The following is a 15,394-nucleotide window of genomic DNA, read 5'->3' on the forward strand; positions in this document are numbered from 1 at the left end:
TAGTTCAGACAATTATGAACTTGCCTGAGCTAAGAAAATACCTCTGTATTCACATTTTAAATTTTGAATTATGTCAAGATGAATGGTCAAAAACCTTAACACTAAAATAATTGTACTTTTGTTCCCTTTTATTTCCAGATATTTCTGAAAATGGCATCTAAACAAATCCCTCAGTCACAGACAGAGAGTCTGCTTTACTGACAGCTGCTTGCCAGAGTCCAGATGAATGCCAAAGGTATGATTTGCCTTTTCTTTATTGAGATTGTCTCACACCACATCCATCCTCAGGAGAATCCTAATGCACTGATACCAAGGGGGAATTTCTTTTTCTTTACAATCTACTTAGCAATGATTTATTGATTGTGGCTTCCACCGTCACAGAGAATTACGGATCCTTTTTGGGAAATCAGATTTTCACACCTTTCATGAGTGTGTATGTGGCGCAGGTCTCCAGAGACACCGTGAGGGGGGAACTGACTTTGAGGAGCAGCGGTGTGTGAATCTCTGCGGTGTCACTCCTCCACTGCCAATGGTATGAATGACACTATGATTCTGAGTTGCTCTCCCCATTCCTCTCTATAGTTTTGCATTATTTATCTGTTGATAAACAGTGCATGAGCTTCATTTTAATATGTTTTCATTCCCTTTCATACCCTTTAAAACATGGTTTGCTCTCTCTCGTATAATAAGCATTCAGGAGGCCCTCTGAATTGTAAGCATTTCATAAAGAGGAAAAAAAAAATGGGAATATAATAAAAACAACCCCTGCCCTCATAGGAGGAGTCAGATTAGTGCACTGAAAGCTTTGATGCTCCAGAATGTCAGCTCTGTGGATCGATCTGGCAAAAAAACACACACACACACACCTGACCAATCAGAGGCGTCTATCTGCTGTGGACCTGCTGGGCACTGTGGTTTACAAGCTTCAAAGAGCTCCTTTTAATACACTGCTTTGATAGCACTCAGCCTTCACTGACCTGCCGACCGTCCACCAGGGAGCATTTTAGCTTTAGTGGAGTAGAGAGGGATAACTGTTGATCATATTAATGAGTGTTAAAAAAAAAGAAAGAAAAACATCAAATCTTTTCACTATTTGTAACCTCCTTCTCCTAGACTATAAAGAAGTACATCACCTCGTCATTTTACATCTAAAATAACACAAAACAAACTGCTTTTTACAATAAAATATTAGTAGGACTATAGATATTTTAATGCGTAATGTTGCTTTGTTAAATTGCCACTGTAGTATATGGAGTTAAAACTACTAAGTGACAGAGAAGTTTGTTTATTAACCCTAAGGGGGAGACAAATCCTCATCTACCAGTCCACATTAGACATATGGGGATATGGGGATGTTTACCCAATACAGTTGGGTGAAACAGCAGATGCAGACACCAAATTAGTGTTTTGGATGTCTTATGTATTGTTGACATTTGACTGATGCATAGACTTAACAAAAGAAGAGTTTTTTTTCTCCTATATTTGTGTCTCAATTTAACTCTCATGATCATTATTTATGAAGAACATTCCTTATTCCGTAGCTTTTATTGAACGTTTTCCTGGAAAACTAAAACAAAAGCAGGCCATAAAGGGAGAATTTTCCTTTTACAAACACATATCTAACAGCAGATATCATACTTGTTTTTTCTTTCCTGCATTGCTCCTGTCACAACAGTTGTGTTAAAAGAAAAATGTAACCCATAGGTACGAACAGAAACACATCCGACAACTGACAGTTTGAATGTATTTGTGCTTTCGACACAAAGTCGCTTACATTAGTGATAATGAATTCAAAATAGAACAGTAACAGGTTGTTTACAGACAAGAGATGATGCATGAAGTGTTTGGAATACATTTGTTCGCTCATTATATCATGGTAGGAAAATCAATTCTAAGATTGTAGTGTGAGATTAGGGCTGGACAGTACTGTCATGATTAAAACAAATTAAAGTCAGTTATCAGCTATCAGTAAGTATTGCGATAAATAATTGAAGATTGGATTTTGATCCTGAGTGAAAGCTGAAGGAGAGAAATTGACAAACACTTAACAATCATTTAACAATCTCACTGTTATTCTGTGTAATAGATAAACATTATATCAACATAACATAGACACATGTCTCAGCATGCAATGGGAAACATTTAGGCTGAAACTTTAAAAAACAGCTCAGCTCATATACGTTAGAGATTTATGGCACACTTTCTCATCTTAACCAATTTTTTCTGCACAACAAATGTTTGTTGAAATCTGCCATAAATACAAGAGATGAAAGGTTATAGGATAAAACAATTACAGCAGTTATGACGAGTGCTGATTGTTTTTTTTCCCCCGTGTTTATTAACCAGCTGAGTCTCGAGTGCTGGAGTGGAGTGTGCCAGTTACAGGCCGGAGTGTCGACCTCACACTGGGACAGTACTGGTAAGAACACTGTAGCTATTAGCATGGATACGTGATTACACTCAGGACCCTCTGCTCACCACTGATTCTCTAGCTGCTGGGGGTGTTTGGTGAATGAGGTGGTGGTGGTGGTGGTGGCAGCAGCGAGGGGGAAATCAAGTGCTTTTTCTTGTTTCTGCAACCTTTTTTTCGAGAGCTGAGGCCAAACTGAGTGAACAGAGACGAAACAAGACATATTTTCTCCCTCATACGTGCCTCCACTAGAGCCAGGCAATACATCGATACTTATTATTTAATCTGTGATGTCTTTTAATTGTTTTAAAAGCAGTTGCAGTTCAGGTATTGAGGCATTTATTCAAATATTATAATATTTATGATATTGAATGAAAAATACATGGACTTGACACAAGATTATATAAGAATACTCACTTTTAAACAACTTTATTTGTCCAAGTATTTGGTTAAGAGCAGTATGGTGCAGACAAAACACAAAGCAACCTGGGAGGTGCACCAGGAGCCAAATCCACTGTAGATGATAAGACGCATAATATACCATACAGTAAGATGTATAACAACTGTTATTAATCTATTACTAAATTAACAGCCAACTTTTGAGGGCTTTTTTTAATCATCAAAACAAGTAATCTGATTTTTCAGCATCTTAAATATAAATTTTTCTGGTTTCATTGCTCCATTTAACAAAGAAATCATTCCAACTTAATATTTTTGGTTTGTGGACTAAACAAGACATCGTCATTTCAAGATTTGGGAAACACCGATTGATTTTCAACATTTTATGACCCAAACAGTTGATTAATTGAGAAAATTATTGGATGAATTTATTATGAATACAATCATTAGTTGCAGCCCTAATAATAAACGGTGTAAAACGGTTCAGGTTCAGGCTACTATGAATTTAAGCCTGATTATTTATGGGAATTTAATAATTACATAAAAAAAAATACATCAGGTTCATACTTAATTGCAGTCTTGACAATGTATCGTCACTTTACTGTGAGAAGCGCAAGCCTATAAAATGAAAAGAGAAACAGCCAGTGTCCAGCTTTAGATCAAGATAGATCTTGTATATCAGGACATAGTCTAAAAATATTGAGATATTTTTAAGCCGTATCTTCCAGGCCAAGCTCCCACCAACCCTCTTATACTCACACATTAGTGCTTTCACCAGGGGGGTACTCAAAATAAAATGAAGATAATCCATTTTTACAGCCTCTGTAATCAAATTTCTTATGGTAATATTTAAAATGTCCATTTTTATTACGGATTCTCACAATTACATTACAGTTATCCCGTTATGTGTGATTCTATTACCCACATTAGTTTAAATTAATAGACACACCCAATTTGTTGGCCTGATTGCAAGTCGGCAAAAGCTGTTTTGAAATGAGGTAATTAGCAGCCCCGTGTGATGGTAAGAGAGCTGCTGCCCTCTTATCCTCGAGCCTCGGAGGCCAGGAGAAGATTAGAGCTCTGATCTCATTCCCAGCACTTGTTTGGAGTCTGTCAGGAAGAGAAATGCCAGCATTAGAGAGGTACCGCCACACTCCTGATATGATGAAATAAGGAGAAAAGGGGAAGGGGAAGAAGATGGAGGGATGGACAGAAAGGACCCTGCCCTTCTCTGAAGTGTCAGAAGCTTGTTTATTCTATATTTCATTGTAGCTGCTGGGGCAAAGATTCCCATTTTTCCTTTATTTTTTCTCCCCGCCCTCTAACAAAACCCACCGCTCTCATTTTTTATAGGTCTTGCAAAGTCTCATGCCCCAGTGAAAATTACATTGTGAAACGGCAGAAATTTCAGGGTTGCCTGTGCTCTCCGCTGTCCCTCTGAGCTTTCAAACAGTCGACAGACTGTGAAGAATAAATAATAAAAAACTATTGATTATTTTGATGACTGCAAGATTCAATTAGGTATTAATTTTGCCCTCCAGTGGACCTATCAAGCAACTCAAAAGAGAGGAGGTGGGTGGTGGGGGTGGACCCAAATGCATGCAGAGTGCGGCCAGGCTCAGACAGAGGGGAAAATGTGTTTACCTCGGCGGGCGGAGAGGTGCACTGATGCGCAGTGTCCCACATTTAAGTGCTCCACAAATGAAGCCCTGATGACTAGTGACATTGTTACCAGGGATATGGGTATTGACCAGCCAGCTCACGTTTTTAACGACAGCTTAAACTATTGCTATTGATTAACATTTTCATAGATTATCATGTGTCATATCAAAGAGGGCTGATTCCTGTGATGAGCACATTAAAAAGGCCCCTCTGGGCAGGAACTCATCGACCACCCTGATAGAAGTGAGTGTGTGTGCTGGGGGTGGGTATTGATGGGTGCACATGGGCAAGATGAGGCTCCCCCTCCCCTCCTTTTTCCTTTATATGTGCTGGTCACCTGTCCTCTGCGGAGACATATTTAGGTTGGACTTGATTCATAAATAAGGAAGAGGACTGTGGTCCTGCTGCTGTGTGTCTGCGTCTCAGAGCCTGAGGTGGGGTGAGCACTGTCTGAGGAGTTCTCCCGTCAGAAGACACAAGGGGGAAGAGACAGAGGGAGTGAAGGTGGGAGGGAGTGTGTGTGTGTGTGTGTATGTTTGTGTGTGTGTATGTGTGTGTGTTTATGAGAGAGGAAAAAAAAAAAGAGGGCAGGAAGGAGGTGGTGACATTTCCAGTACTTGTCTTAGGAAGCAACCTCAGGCTTGAACCTGTGGTGACCATTCAGATGCATGAAGTGTGAGGAAGCTGCTTCTGTTCTAACTGCTCTCTGCTCTGTGGTGGCATGTTGTAGCTGCTGTTTGACCGACTTCAACATTTGGACTTTCTGAAAACAATTTATTTCACTCTTTTCGTCAGGAGCGTAGGTAAGTGTAGATTTACTGGTGGCTTTTACGAAAACTTCCGTTTGTTAAACGTGAGAAAAAAAAGAAGAAAAAAGATCCTACAGGCTGTATTCTGCTTTTCATTTATTTACAATTTGTGAATCAATTGAGGGAGACTCTTATTTTCACTTACACTGATCAAACATTAAGGCAAAACAAATAGGATGTGAGACTGTGGTTGTTAATTAAGTGAAATATTAAACTGATACAAATCAAGTTTTAGATTAAGATTTGAAGATTTTGCTGCGCTGACACTGAAAGAACTTGAATTTCTACATAACAAGGATGTAACATGAGTAGATCATTTTCCAGTAAGAGCTTTAAAGATACATTTATGCTCATGATTATTTGGTTTATCTGTGAAAGAGGGCCAGCCAACTTTTTTTTTTAATACAAGTGTTTAAGCTGTCACCAATCATGAATGTCAGTGATGGATGCAGCTCAACCTATAATGTCACTTAAACATGCCCTTGTTTGCATTTTTTTTAAACGGTGAATCGCTTCGTTTCTAATTTTCAAACAAAAAAATACATGTTGCCTAGAAGCTTGTTTCATTGTTGTTCCCAAGTGCGCATCACTGCCTTCATCTCCTGTTTAAATCAGGTTTGATTCCAGATTAATCTAATTCCCCCCTCCCCCCAAAATATAAGAAAATAGATGTGATCGTAGGTGATCTGTTTTCCTCATATCTTCCTTTTCCCACGTAGAGTTAGACTGATTTCATTTTGTTTATCATCACACAGCCCGGGACCTCTTTTACAGACTGTTGTCGTGTGAAGATGAGGCACATGTCGGGCAGTAATGAGCCCTCAGAGATGGATATATCACCGTGTTAGGACTACAGTGTGTAATGGTAGAGCCACACGATCAGTAACGTTTCTTCACCAGGCAGCAGCCAAGAGTATCAGCGGGGCAGCACCAGCCTCAGATAAAAGGGAGAGCTGGAGAGAGAGGGAGGGAGGGAGCAGGAGAGAGAGAGGGAGAGTGATGAGTGAGCGATAGAGAGAAGAAGCTGGGTAGTGAGAGAGAGAGAGAGAGAGAGAGTGAGTGGAGACACAGAGAAGGAGCCGGCGCGGGTGAGAAGCTGAAGCCGATCTAACCAGGGTGTTTTTTAATCCTTTTTCCTCCTCCCTGTTTCCCACCTGGGCTCCCAGCTCCCTCCAGGATCCGATGATTACAGGGCAGCTGAGCAAGCCGCTGCTCTCCCTGCGCAGCAACATGAGCGCAGCAGAACTCCGGGCGGACGACAAAGTGGCCACTCCAGACAGCGAGCTGAACGACGAGACCCTGCTCCTGCCCTCTGAGGCCACGGACAGAGCGGGGACCCCCAACAAGCTGTACGGTGAGTCGGCTCACGTCCCCTCGTCTTTCCCTTCATAAAGCTGCAGATTAAGGTTTGGTTTACGCAGCAGGGAGGTGAAAACCTGAGGGTTTCCACTGGTGGGACAGGTGTCAGCACTGTCAGGCAGCAAACTAAGTTTAAGTGCAGTGAGGAAGTCAGTGGTGGGATCTTTTACTGCTTAGTGTGTGAGGAAATTGTATTATACGGTGTGTTATTTCTGTGTGTTTTGATGTTTTGTGCATGTCTTCCTTTAGGTTTATGTTTATAGAAGACAATCTCTGTAAGAGGTTATTAAGTTTAACCATATCTTAATTAGTCTTGACTATTACGACTTCTAAATAAGTTATTAGTTGATCTGATGTGGTGTTTTCATGTTATCCATGACTTCTAAAAAAGTTGAACTGACCTGTGAAAATCTGATTTCACTGTAAACATATTTCACCTTAAACACACTGTCACACATATTCTTCTTATCAAAAATGAAGAATTGTTATTTGAGCATGTATGAAATCAATTGGAAACTATTCCAGTGAATAGTGACTTAATGCACAGTGAAAATTAAATCTCAGCTTGATGGCAAATATCATATAGTTTCACCGATGAATCTCAGACAGTATTGTTTTTTTTTCTCCTGATTATATTTCAGGTTTATACTCATTTATTTTTAGTTCATGTAGTAATTACTAATCTATTGACCTCCATATTTGAGCATGCCTCATTATTTCTTGCACTTATCTCATTAATTCTATTTTGTTAGAGCCTAGAAAAGTGTTTCATTTTTTAATAATGGGCAGTTTCACTCATGGACTAATGTAATCACTGTCTCGTTATGAATCAATATCCATAAATTACCACTTGGTAAATTCTCAAACAAACTCGTGTAATGAGATAAGTAATGTAGCCACCTGCCATCGTCCCTATAGGATTTTATAATAATCATAATAAGTAATTATATTTAATCATAAGACCTTGTAACAGCAGACAGACAGGATCTGCTGTTTTAAATGAAAAGATATCAGCTTGAAAAAATGTTTTATTTAATTTTAATGAAATTTAATTTACATTATTTACTCGTCACCACTTATTAAACTGTGTCCATTTTTTGGAGGAATCCAAATATTATGGTCAAAATATTTGAAGGACCTTCAAAGAGCTGATATTTTTATTACCTTTTTGTCAAGATTTATAATTCTTTTCAAATCAATTTTATCTGAATGCAGGATAGAAATATGACAAAAAAATCCTCCTCTAATGGCTTGAAATCTTCATTTTTTTGAATATTTGTTTCTTCTTGTGACCATTTGTGCTTTTCTATTTCTGGAAAGTTAAACTTGTGTGTGCATGTGTGTGAGTGCGTGTGTGTGCATGTGTCTTAGCGAGATTTTGGCACGCTATTGATTCATCTCTGGCTATGAATTTATCCTGCTATCACCGATGCATTTTTATTTATTTAATGAGAGATAATGGTGGAATATCAGAACGCATGAATCTCTCTCTCTGACCCAGACAGTGTGTGTGTGTGTGTTTGTGTGTGTGTGTGTGTGTGTTTCCTGGTTAGAGACTGTAGCGTTGCCAATGGAAAAAAAGAGAAAGTGCCAGTGATGAACTTAGCTTGCCAAACGTTTGTGAACAAAATAAAATAAGAAATTTGGAGGAGGAACAGCCAAATATTACTCTCACATTTAATCACTGAGAGTTCAGCTGTCTTTTAAGTCCTCATTTCGAGAATAACCTGAGGTTGGAGTCTTCTAAACAAGGACTGGGTTCTGCAGGATTTGTCTCGAATGCGTTGCAATTTGGTTTCATAAGCATCAAGTCTGTCCTTCTTTCATCTCTACCTTACGACTCTCCTGTTTCACTCTTGGCTCCTCTTTTTTTCTTGTGCCTCTGCTATTCTACAAAGCTATATCTTCAATATAATGCTGCTAATTTCTGGAAGCATTTATTTTTTTACTCAGTATTCCGCTGATGCTGTCTTGTGACACTGCATGCGACTGGTCAGAGCTGTTCCTGTGCATCTTGTGAATTTTTTAAGGGGAAGCTTTCTCTTTGCCAGTGGCACAGCCCACAGCAGCGGGTTTGGTTTGGGAACCGTTGCCAAATGACCTGTCAGAGAGAAAGGCAGGGACCCGTGAGGAGACATGGCACAGTCGTGTCTTCTGCTGGGAGGGAAAGAGGAGGGAAACCAGAGAAGGTGTTTTGAAAAAGAGGCACTCAGCATGTTTTCACTACAGTTACCTGAAATTATGACAGGGAAAAAAAGCAAAATACGTGTTGAACTGACATTTATTTTGTGACACTTCTGCTTTGTTGTGAAATTTAATTGAAGTTTAAAATAGATAGATATTTATGCTTATAACTGGTGTTGACTGATTGATTGATTGATTGATTATATCAGCCTCCCTGTGTCACATGTATGAATCCTCACCAAAAACCAATTGAGCGTAAAACATGTGACCTCAAAGGTATAAGCTGGGCTGTTTTACAGAAGTTTAAAATATGTATTTACACAAATTGAGAACAAAAGTTTCAGTCAGTATTAGATCATTATCGCAATAGAGTGTCAAATAGTTAAAGATTGAGTTTTTGCAGAAATCAGTTCATTGTGGTTTTAAAATCCTTTGTGGACCGAAAATGCAAACGCAGGAATAAATCTTAGGCAGAGCAATCATGTGTTACATCTCAATTAATTTATACAGAATCTTTCTTTGTTGTATTGACATTGAAGAAAATAATATTTCAATATGTACTGTTAAAGAATAACAGCCCAGTATGGATAAAATACTGTATACCGGCTAATGCTTAACTGTTTAATTGATTAATCAATTATTAATGGATTATTAAAAATGAATAAACTATTTTAATAATCAGTTTGAGGGTTTTTTAATAACTCAAACAAGCTTTCAGACCTTTCAGCTTCTAAAATGTAAATAGTTTCTTGGACCAAATAAAACAGTTTAATTGAATGTGCAAATATTAATGATTTTCATTTTAATCTTTTGGTTTGTTACACTTTATGGATTTGATACTTAAATTATTATACATGCGTTTTGCATTCACCTCTGGATATGGATGCACTGATCAACAGAACAACCATGAATTGAGTTTTTAAACTGGGTCTTAGGTTATTCTTTAAAGGAAATTGTGGCACCACTCTGCAGTCTTATGATTTCTCTCCTCATGTACTGTGTGGTGCAACAGCAAGGGATGAAGTTATTTGTTTGATTTCTCAGTTTCAGAGAGGCAAAACTTTGAGAAGTGAATGAGTGTTCCAATTTTTGTGATTGACAGAGGCAGATATCGCTAAAAAAAACAAAAAAACCTGCGCAGACCTATGGAATCAAGAAAACACAGTGAAACGTGTTCAGACTTAATTTGCTGTGTGTCTATCAGTGTATTTATAACTCAGCCCTCCACTGGAGACACCCTGCAGCTGGAAAGACTTATAGACTTCCTCAAAGACAGTATGGAGTTCTACTGTTTGTCTGTCGCTGGGGATTGTTTGCACAACAGGTGTGATAAATGTGCCTCACTTTATTTTCTAGCACTTTGTTTTTTTTACAGTGTATACACTTTCAGCGCAGTTCAGTTTGTGCACTCGATGAATGCATATGCAAAACATATTCATGTTCTTTTTATTTGATATACGTATATTAGAAAGTGTTTAATTTAAAATAAATAAAACACAGTTAAATGTTTCCTATTCTTATTTTCCCTGCAGTACAATGAAAATAGCAAAATCGTGACCTCAAAACCTCGGTGTGCACCAAATCGTGGTTTCTGTTTGACTCCCACACCCCACCGTACATCTGTATCTAACAATGCCATACACTGTGTGTGTGCGCGCGTCTTCACATGACCTTTCTACAACTTTCATACCTGTAGATGCGATGCATGATTTTACTTTAATACTTGGCATGAGTTTCTGCGAATGCGAGAAGAAGTCGGTGGGAGGCAGTGACAGTAGCGGTCATGTTTGTCCACAGTAAACTGCCCGCCTCCTACACCCATCACATGCTTACTGCAGTGGTGAAAGGGTCATTCTCCTCCTAAAAGCTTGCCTGTGCAAATAGTCTTCCACTTCAGCTAACAGGGGCTACAAGGCACCACAAACATCCTGCCGCCTTGTGTTTATTCCAAGTAGAAGTGGACATTAGGTGGGAAAGCTGTGGTTAGCAGGGCAAGCAATTTTTTTCAATGGACGAGATGGTGTTGTAAGCGTACAGTTTCTGTCTTCTCTTCTCAAGCAAATCTCCCCCTTTCAGACCTCAACAGACAAGATAATAAGACACTCAGAGCACAATTCCGTATTATATTCAGCAACCAAAGGCTCATCTCTTGTCAGTTTGCATTTACTCTTCCAAGGATGTGACGCTTCTATCATCATGCTGTCAAAGAGAGCCAGGCTGGAACGACAGGAGCACTCATTTCATACACTTACTGTCTACATGAAATGGTCTGCACTTACATGGAATCCTGCCAAAATGGTGGAACATTTTCCCAGAGGTCACCGAGAGAACCCCCCTTCCCAAAATACCCAAAAGGAATCTTTAATTGATTTTTGGAATCGGTGGTCATTCGGACCAGAACGTCCAACCCGACAGTCTACATCTGCTGCAATGTTCTACCTTCAATCAGATTGCACACTGGATTAGTGAAAGTAATGATACAGACAACTCAAGATGTCCCCAGTCGTTATTTTAAAGTGTGCTTGGAGATCGGAAAAGTCTTTACATGTGAGTTTTATAGTAGCTTAAGTAGCATAATTTGGCAAAGGGGAAGGTAAAGTTCTTTCTGGTCTTTCAAATTGTAGTTCCTGATGTAACACACCACAGAGGTCACATAGAAACCCTTTTCCCCATTCATTTTGAATGGGCATTTGATTGCTGGCCTTGGCTGTCATTCGTAACAGAGAGTCTACTCCTGAACGTACATCTACTGCAATGCTGTCCCTTCATTTAGTTTTTGTTTTTAACCTTTTGAAATATCAGATTTGTGCACTGGAAACTAATATTATTTGGAATATTTAGCAGACCACTAGGCTTATGAATGGGATTAAAATGTGCAGTTTCACAATACACTGAAACATCAAACAACACAATACTATTAAATCTTTAGAGTTTTTACACACATTGACCGTCACATTTTCTCTCACTTCTCCTTGGAACGAAACAGCAAAGCATTTACATGTGGTTAACACTAACTTACTTAGTGCATACTTGTAAGTATTTGAGGGGGAAAAAAAATCTCCCATTTTTCTTGTAGAATTCTCTTTGCACTACTTTCCACTGCATATGCACGCTCACACATAGACACACAATGGGGAACACACGCAACACTCGCACACACTCATTGCTGGAGGCATAAGTTCTTATTATTTTTGTGTAATCAGCTTAGTGAGCAGGATACATGGTGGGACAGGCTGCTTGCTGATGCAAAGAGCCTCATAATGTTGTGTGGTGAGGTTAAGTAATAAAGTGGTGCAAACCCAGAGCTGAATTGGCCTCTCTGAGTAAATAAGAGTGGATAAAGGAGACTATGAGGGGGAACGGGTTTGTCCGCAGGAGGTGGATCTCATTATGGGGATTTCTGCTGTCTCGTGAAACTTGAAAACCAGCTTAATGCATGCCTATGAAGCAGGTGTAATACATTTGCTTATGTGCCCGCACTGGCCCGGGCCACAGCAACACAATCACCACGTGATGTGAAGGACGCGGAGAGAGGACGAGCAGTAGGCAGACTTACGGTCACAGCAGCCAAGGTCGTCAGGAAGCTTTGACTTTGAGTGACATATATAAGTTCAAATTAGCTGACAATGTCATTCTCCCGTTGGTTTTCATACTTAAAGTTAAAAAGAATATATTTTGCTTTAACTTAAAAGTGTCCAGAAGAAAAGCATATTAAAAGAGCTGTGGAGGAAAATTGAATTTCACTATGCAATATGCTTTAGTTATCCACGTTCTTTATGTTTGGAAATCATTTTCAGGGGAAAAAAAGGAAAATATGTATGTGTTGTGTTGAATGCACTCCATAACAATATCAATAAGCCTTTCATGTAGAGCTAACAAAGAGGCATCACATCTCCTGGCACGGACACGGTTGGTGTTGTTGAGATGTAATTGAAGCTGCTAGGGTCACATTTTCGGGAATAGAAATTACATTCTTGTCTTTGACTTGTGTGGCGTGAACCAGAGATGCATCCCACAGCCCTTGTGTCCTTCACAAGCCTTTATTATTTATAACACTCGCTCTTTGAGCAATGACCAGTACTAATGCATAACCTTCTGTCCTTCTGGCTGATTCGCTTCCTTTGAAACCAAAGATTGAGGCAGGAGAAGTGGGTGTCTGGTGGATGAGGCTGTGGTGTGGGCGGGTGGAAAGAGAGAGGGGGGGTGGGGGGGTGCTTGTATAGGGCAGTGGAGATCCAGGCTATCGAGAAGTTATTATGTTTTTTCCCTTTATATCTGAGGATGTGGAATAACACTGTGATGCTTCTTTTCTCCAGAACAGAGTTATGGGCTTCAAAGCAATACTGTGTCTTCACGTCCCTCCTTCCACTATTTGTCTGTTCCACCAGAATAATGTGCTCAGGGAGGAGGGGGTAAGATGAGGTGGGGGTGGCTTTTAGCTACATGATTATTTGCTTGTTTCCACCTGTACCTGCATAGTACTGTACATAACCTGGAAATACAGGCGTGCGGAAACTTAATACCCCATTTCCACTGCTCAAAAATGGGCTTTTGCCCAGTGGAAATGCTTTTAGTCGGCATTTACTCCCAGGTCAAATGACCCTGCAATGCCCCCTTTTTGATTGGCTTGAGTGAATTATGACTTCTTTGGTGTATTATTACGCTGTCCTCCAGGACACAAACGTGGCATAACTAAATATTAGCAATAACACTTCCAGTAGATATCGCTCTTGTTTAACATTAACAATAAAAACTCCAGACTCAAGAAACAAATGATTATTATTCTGGGCCATAATAATGAATTGGACAAGTGCACCAACATGCATTCATTTTCCCACTGATAGCATAGCTGTCAGTCTAGACATTAATGCTTTATAGCAAAAATCACCTTTTATAACTCCATGGTCTTGACTTTTTGACTTGATATCATAATTCACGCTAGTGGTGTGCAATATTTTGGCAATAACAATAATTAGTCGATATCTATTTAAAAATTGGATTTTAATTGTCTAAGTTATTAATTGTTGCTTACAGATTATATCAGTGCATACATTGTTTCGGAGAAACAAGTCGTGTGGTGTTTAAACTTCAGCATTCAAGTAAAAATGCAATTGGGAGTTTCGGAATTACACTAGGTGTTTCATTGTTTTTTTGCAAAGTAATTATAATACACGATAATGTCAATTTGCAAACTATCTTTAAAACAACAATCACGATCTTCATCTTGCCCACCTCTAATTCACACACAGGTGATGCAGGAGTGTAGAAACAAAAAAGGACTTGAGACCAACCACTGACAAATGGAATGGTCTTAATAGCATTTATTCTCATAGGTTCAATTGGTTTCAAAAATCACACATATACCTGTGTGAAAGAGGCTTAATGCAGGACCTTTTCCAGATGAAATCTTTCCCAGGTAACATCTGTTTAGCTCAGGTTCAGTGGAGGTGAGATAAAGTCCCGTGCAGCCTGTATCACCTGATGTTCTCCTGTACTGATTGAGCCCACACTGCAGCGCCGCTGTGATCCATTGTTATTATACGTCTATGACAGAAGGAGCGGGGGAGGTTGGGGTGGGGATGAGGGGCAAGGGGTAGAAAGTGGGACATAGACAGCATTAGTGCCTGATAGCCTGGGGGGGGCCCGGGCTGATGTGTCAGGCATGACATGTGGGTGTCTGGCCCCCCACACACACAGACACACACTCACTGGACACACACCCTCACACCCCACTGGCTAATGTACGAACATTTAGAAATGATGCTGTTTTTGGAAGAATGCAGATGTTGTAAATGCAATAAAATGGCATGAAAAAAATGCATTTTACAACTTCAATTTCAGCAATTTTCCTGAAAGTTAAACTTTCTAAACCGTTTCATAATTAACGTGATAAAATTGTTAAAATTAAGTGGAAAATATCCATTAACATCTCAGAATATAGATATTTCTAAATATATCAAGATGATTTAAAACTACAAACTATGTTAGATTTTTAACATTTTGGCCTGACAATGAACTTAATTACATACATATATAGATAGATAGATAGATATCATGTTATGTTAGAAACAAAGTAAAGAGGCCTGTTGGAGTGAGAGAAAGGCCTTTTTTTCAGGACTGGGTTGCCGAGTGCAGGCAGCTGAATCCTATTTACAGCAAATGTCATTAAAGTCATATTGGAGGAGGAGGAGGAATAGTGAAGCAAGCTTCTCCTAAAAGGCTTATGGTGTGTCACTTCACTGATGGCTGTAAAGGGATGAAGAATAATTTTGGATTGTTATTTACCTCTTTCTACCCTGAGCTAATCAGGTTGACATTGCTCTGAGAACGAGGAAGATGCTCCGTAACAGACGTGTGCATGTGCAAAGTGTCCCAAGTCTCCTGTGAGGATGCAACACAAAAGCCCTCTTCTCTTTCCTCCTCCTCCTCTTCTTCCATTCCTCTTCTCTTCTCCACCGTCCTCTCTTCATCACACCATCTCTCCTTCTTGACCTTTAAAATGAGCATTGCCTCTTCTCACCAATTTACCTCCCCCAGTCCCTCTTGTGCTTCTACCGCTTCCATCTCCACT

General features: G+C 39.5%; 1 protein-coding gene across 1 annotated transcript in view; it reads left to right on the forward strand.

The window, feature by feature from the left end:
* Nucleotides 1-5,050: 5,050 nt before the first annotated feature.
* Nucleotides 5,051-15,394, forward strand: part of pou6f2 (POU class 6 homeobox 2) — a 77,321-nt gene continuing 66,977 nt past the window's right edge. The window contains exons 1-2 of the mRNA XM_044032176.1: nucleotides 5,051-5,274; nucleotides 6,447-6,634. Of these exons, the coding sequence (XP_043888111.1) occupies nucleotides 6,463-6,634 (172 nt within the window). The 5' untranslated portion in view covers nucleotides 5,051-5,274; nucleotides 6,447-6,462. The remainder of the gene's footprint in view (nucleotides 5,275-6,446; nucleotides 6,635-15,394) is intronic.

Source organism: Solea senegalensis, linkage group LG1, assembly GCF_019176455.1.
Source record: "Solea senegalensis isolate Sse05_10M linkage group LG1, IFAPA_SoseM_1, whole genome shotgun sequence".
Classification (NCBI taxonomy): domain Eukaryota; kingdom Metazoa; phylum Chordata; class Actinopteri; order Pleuronectiformes; family Soleidae; genus Solea; species Solea senegalensis.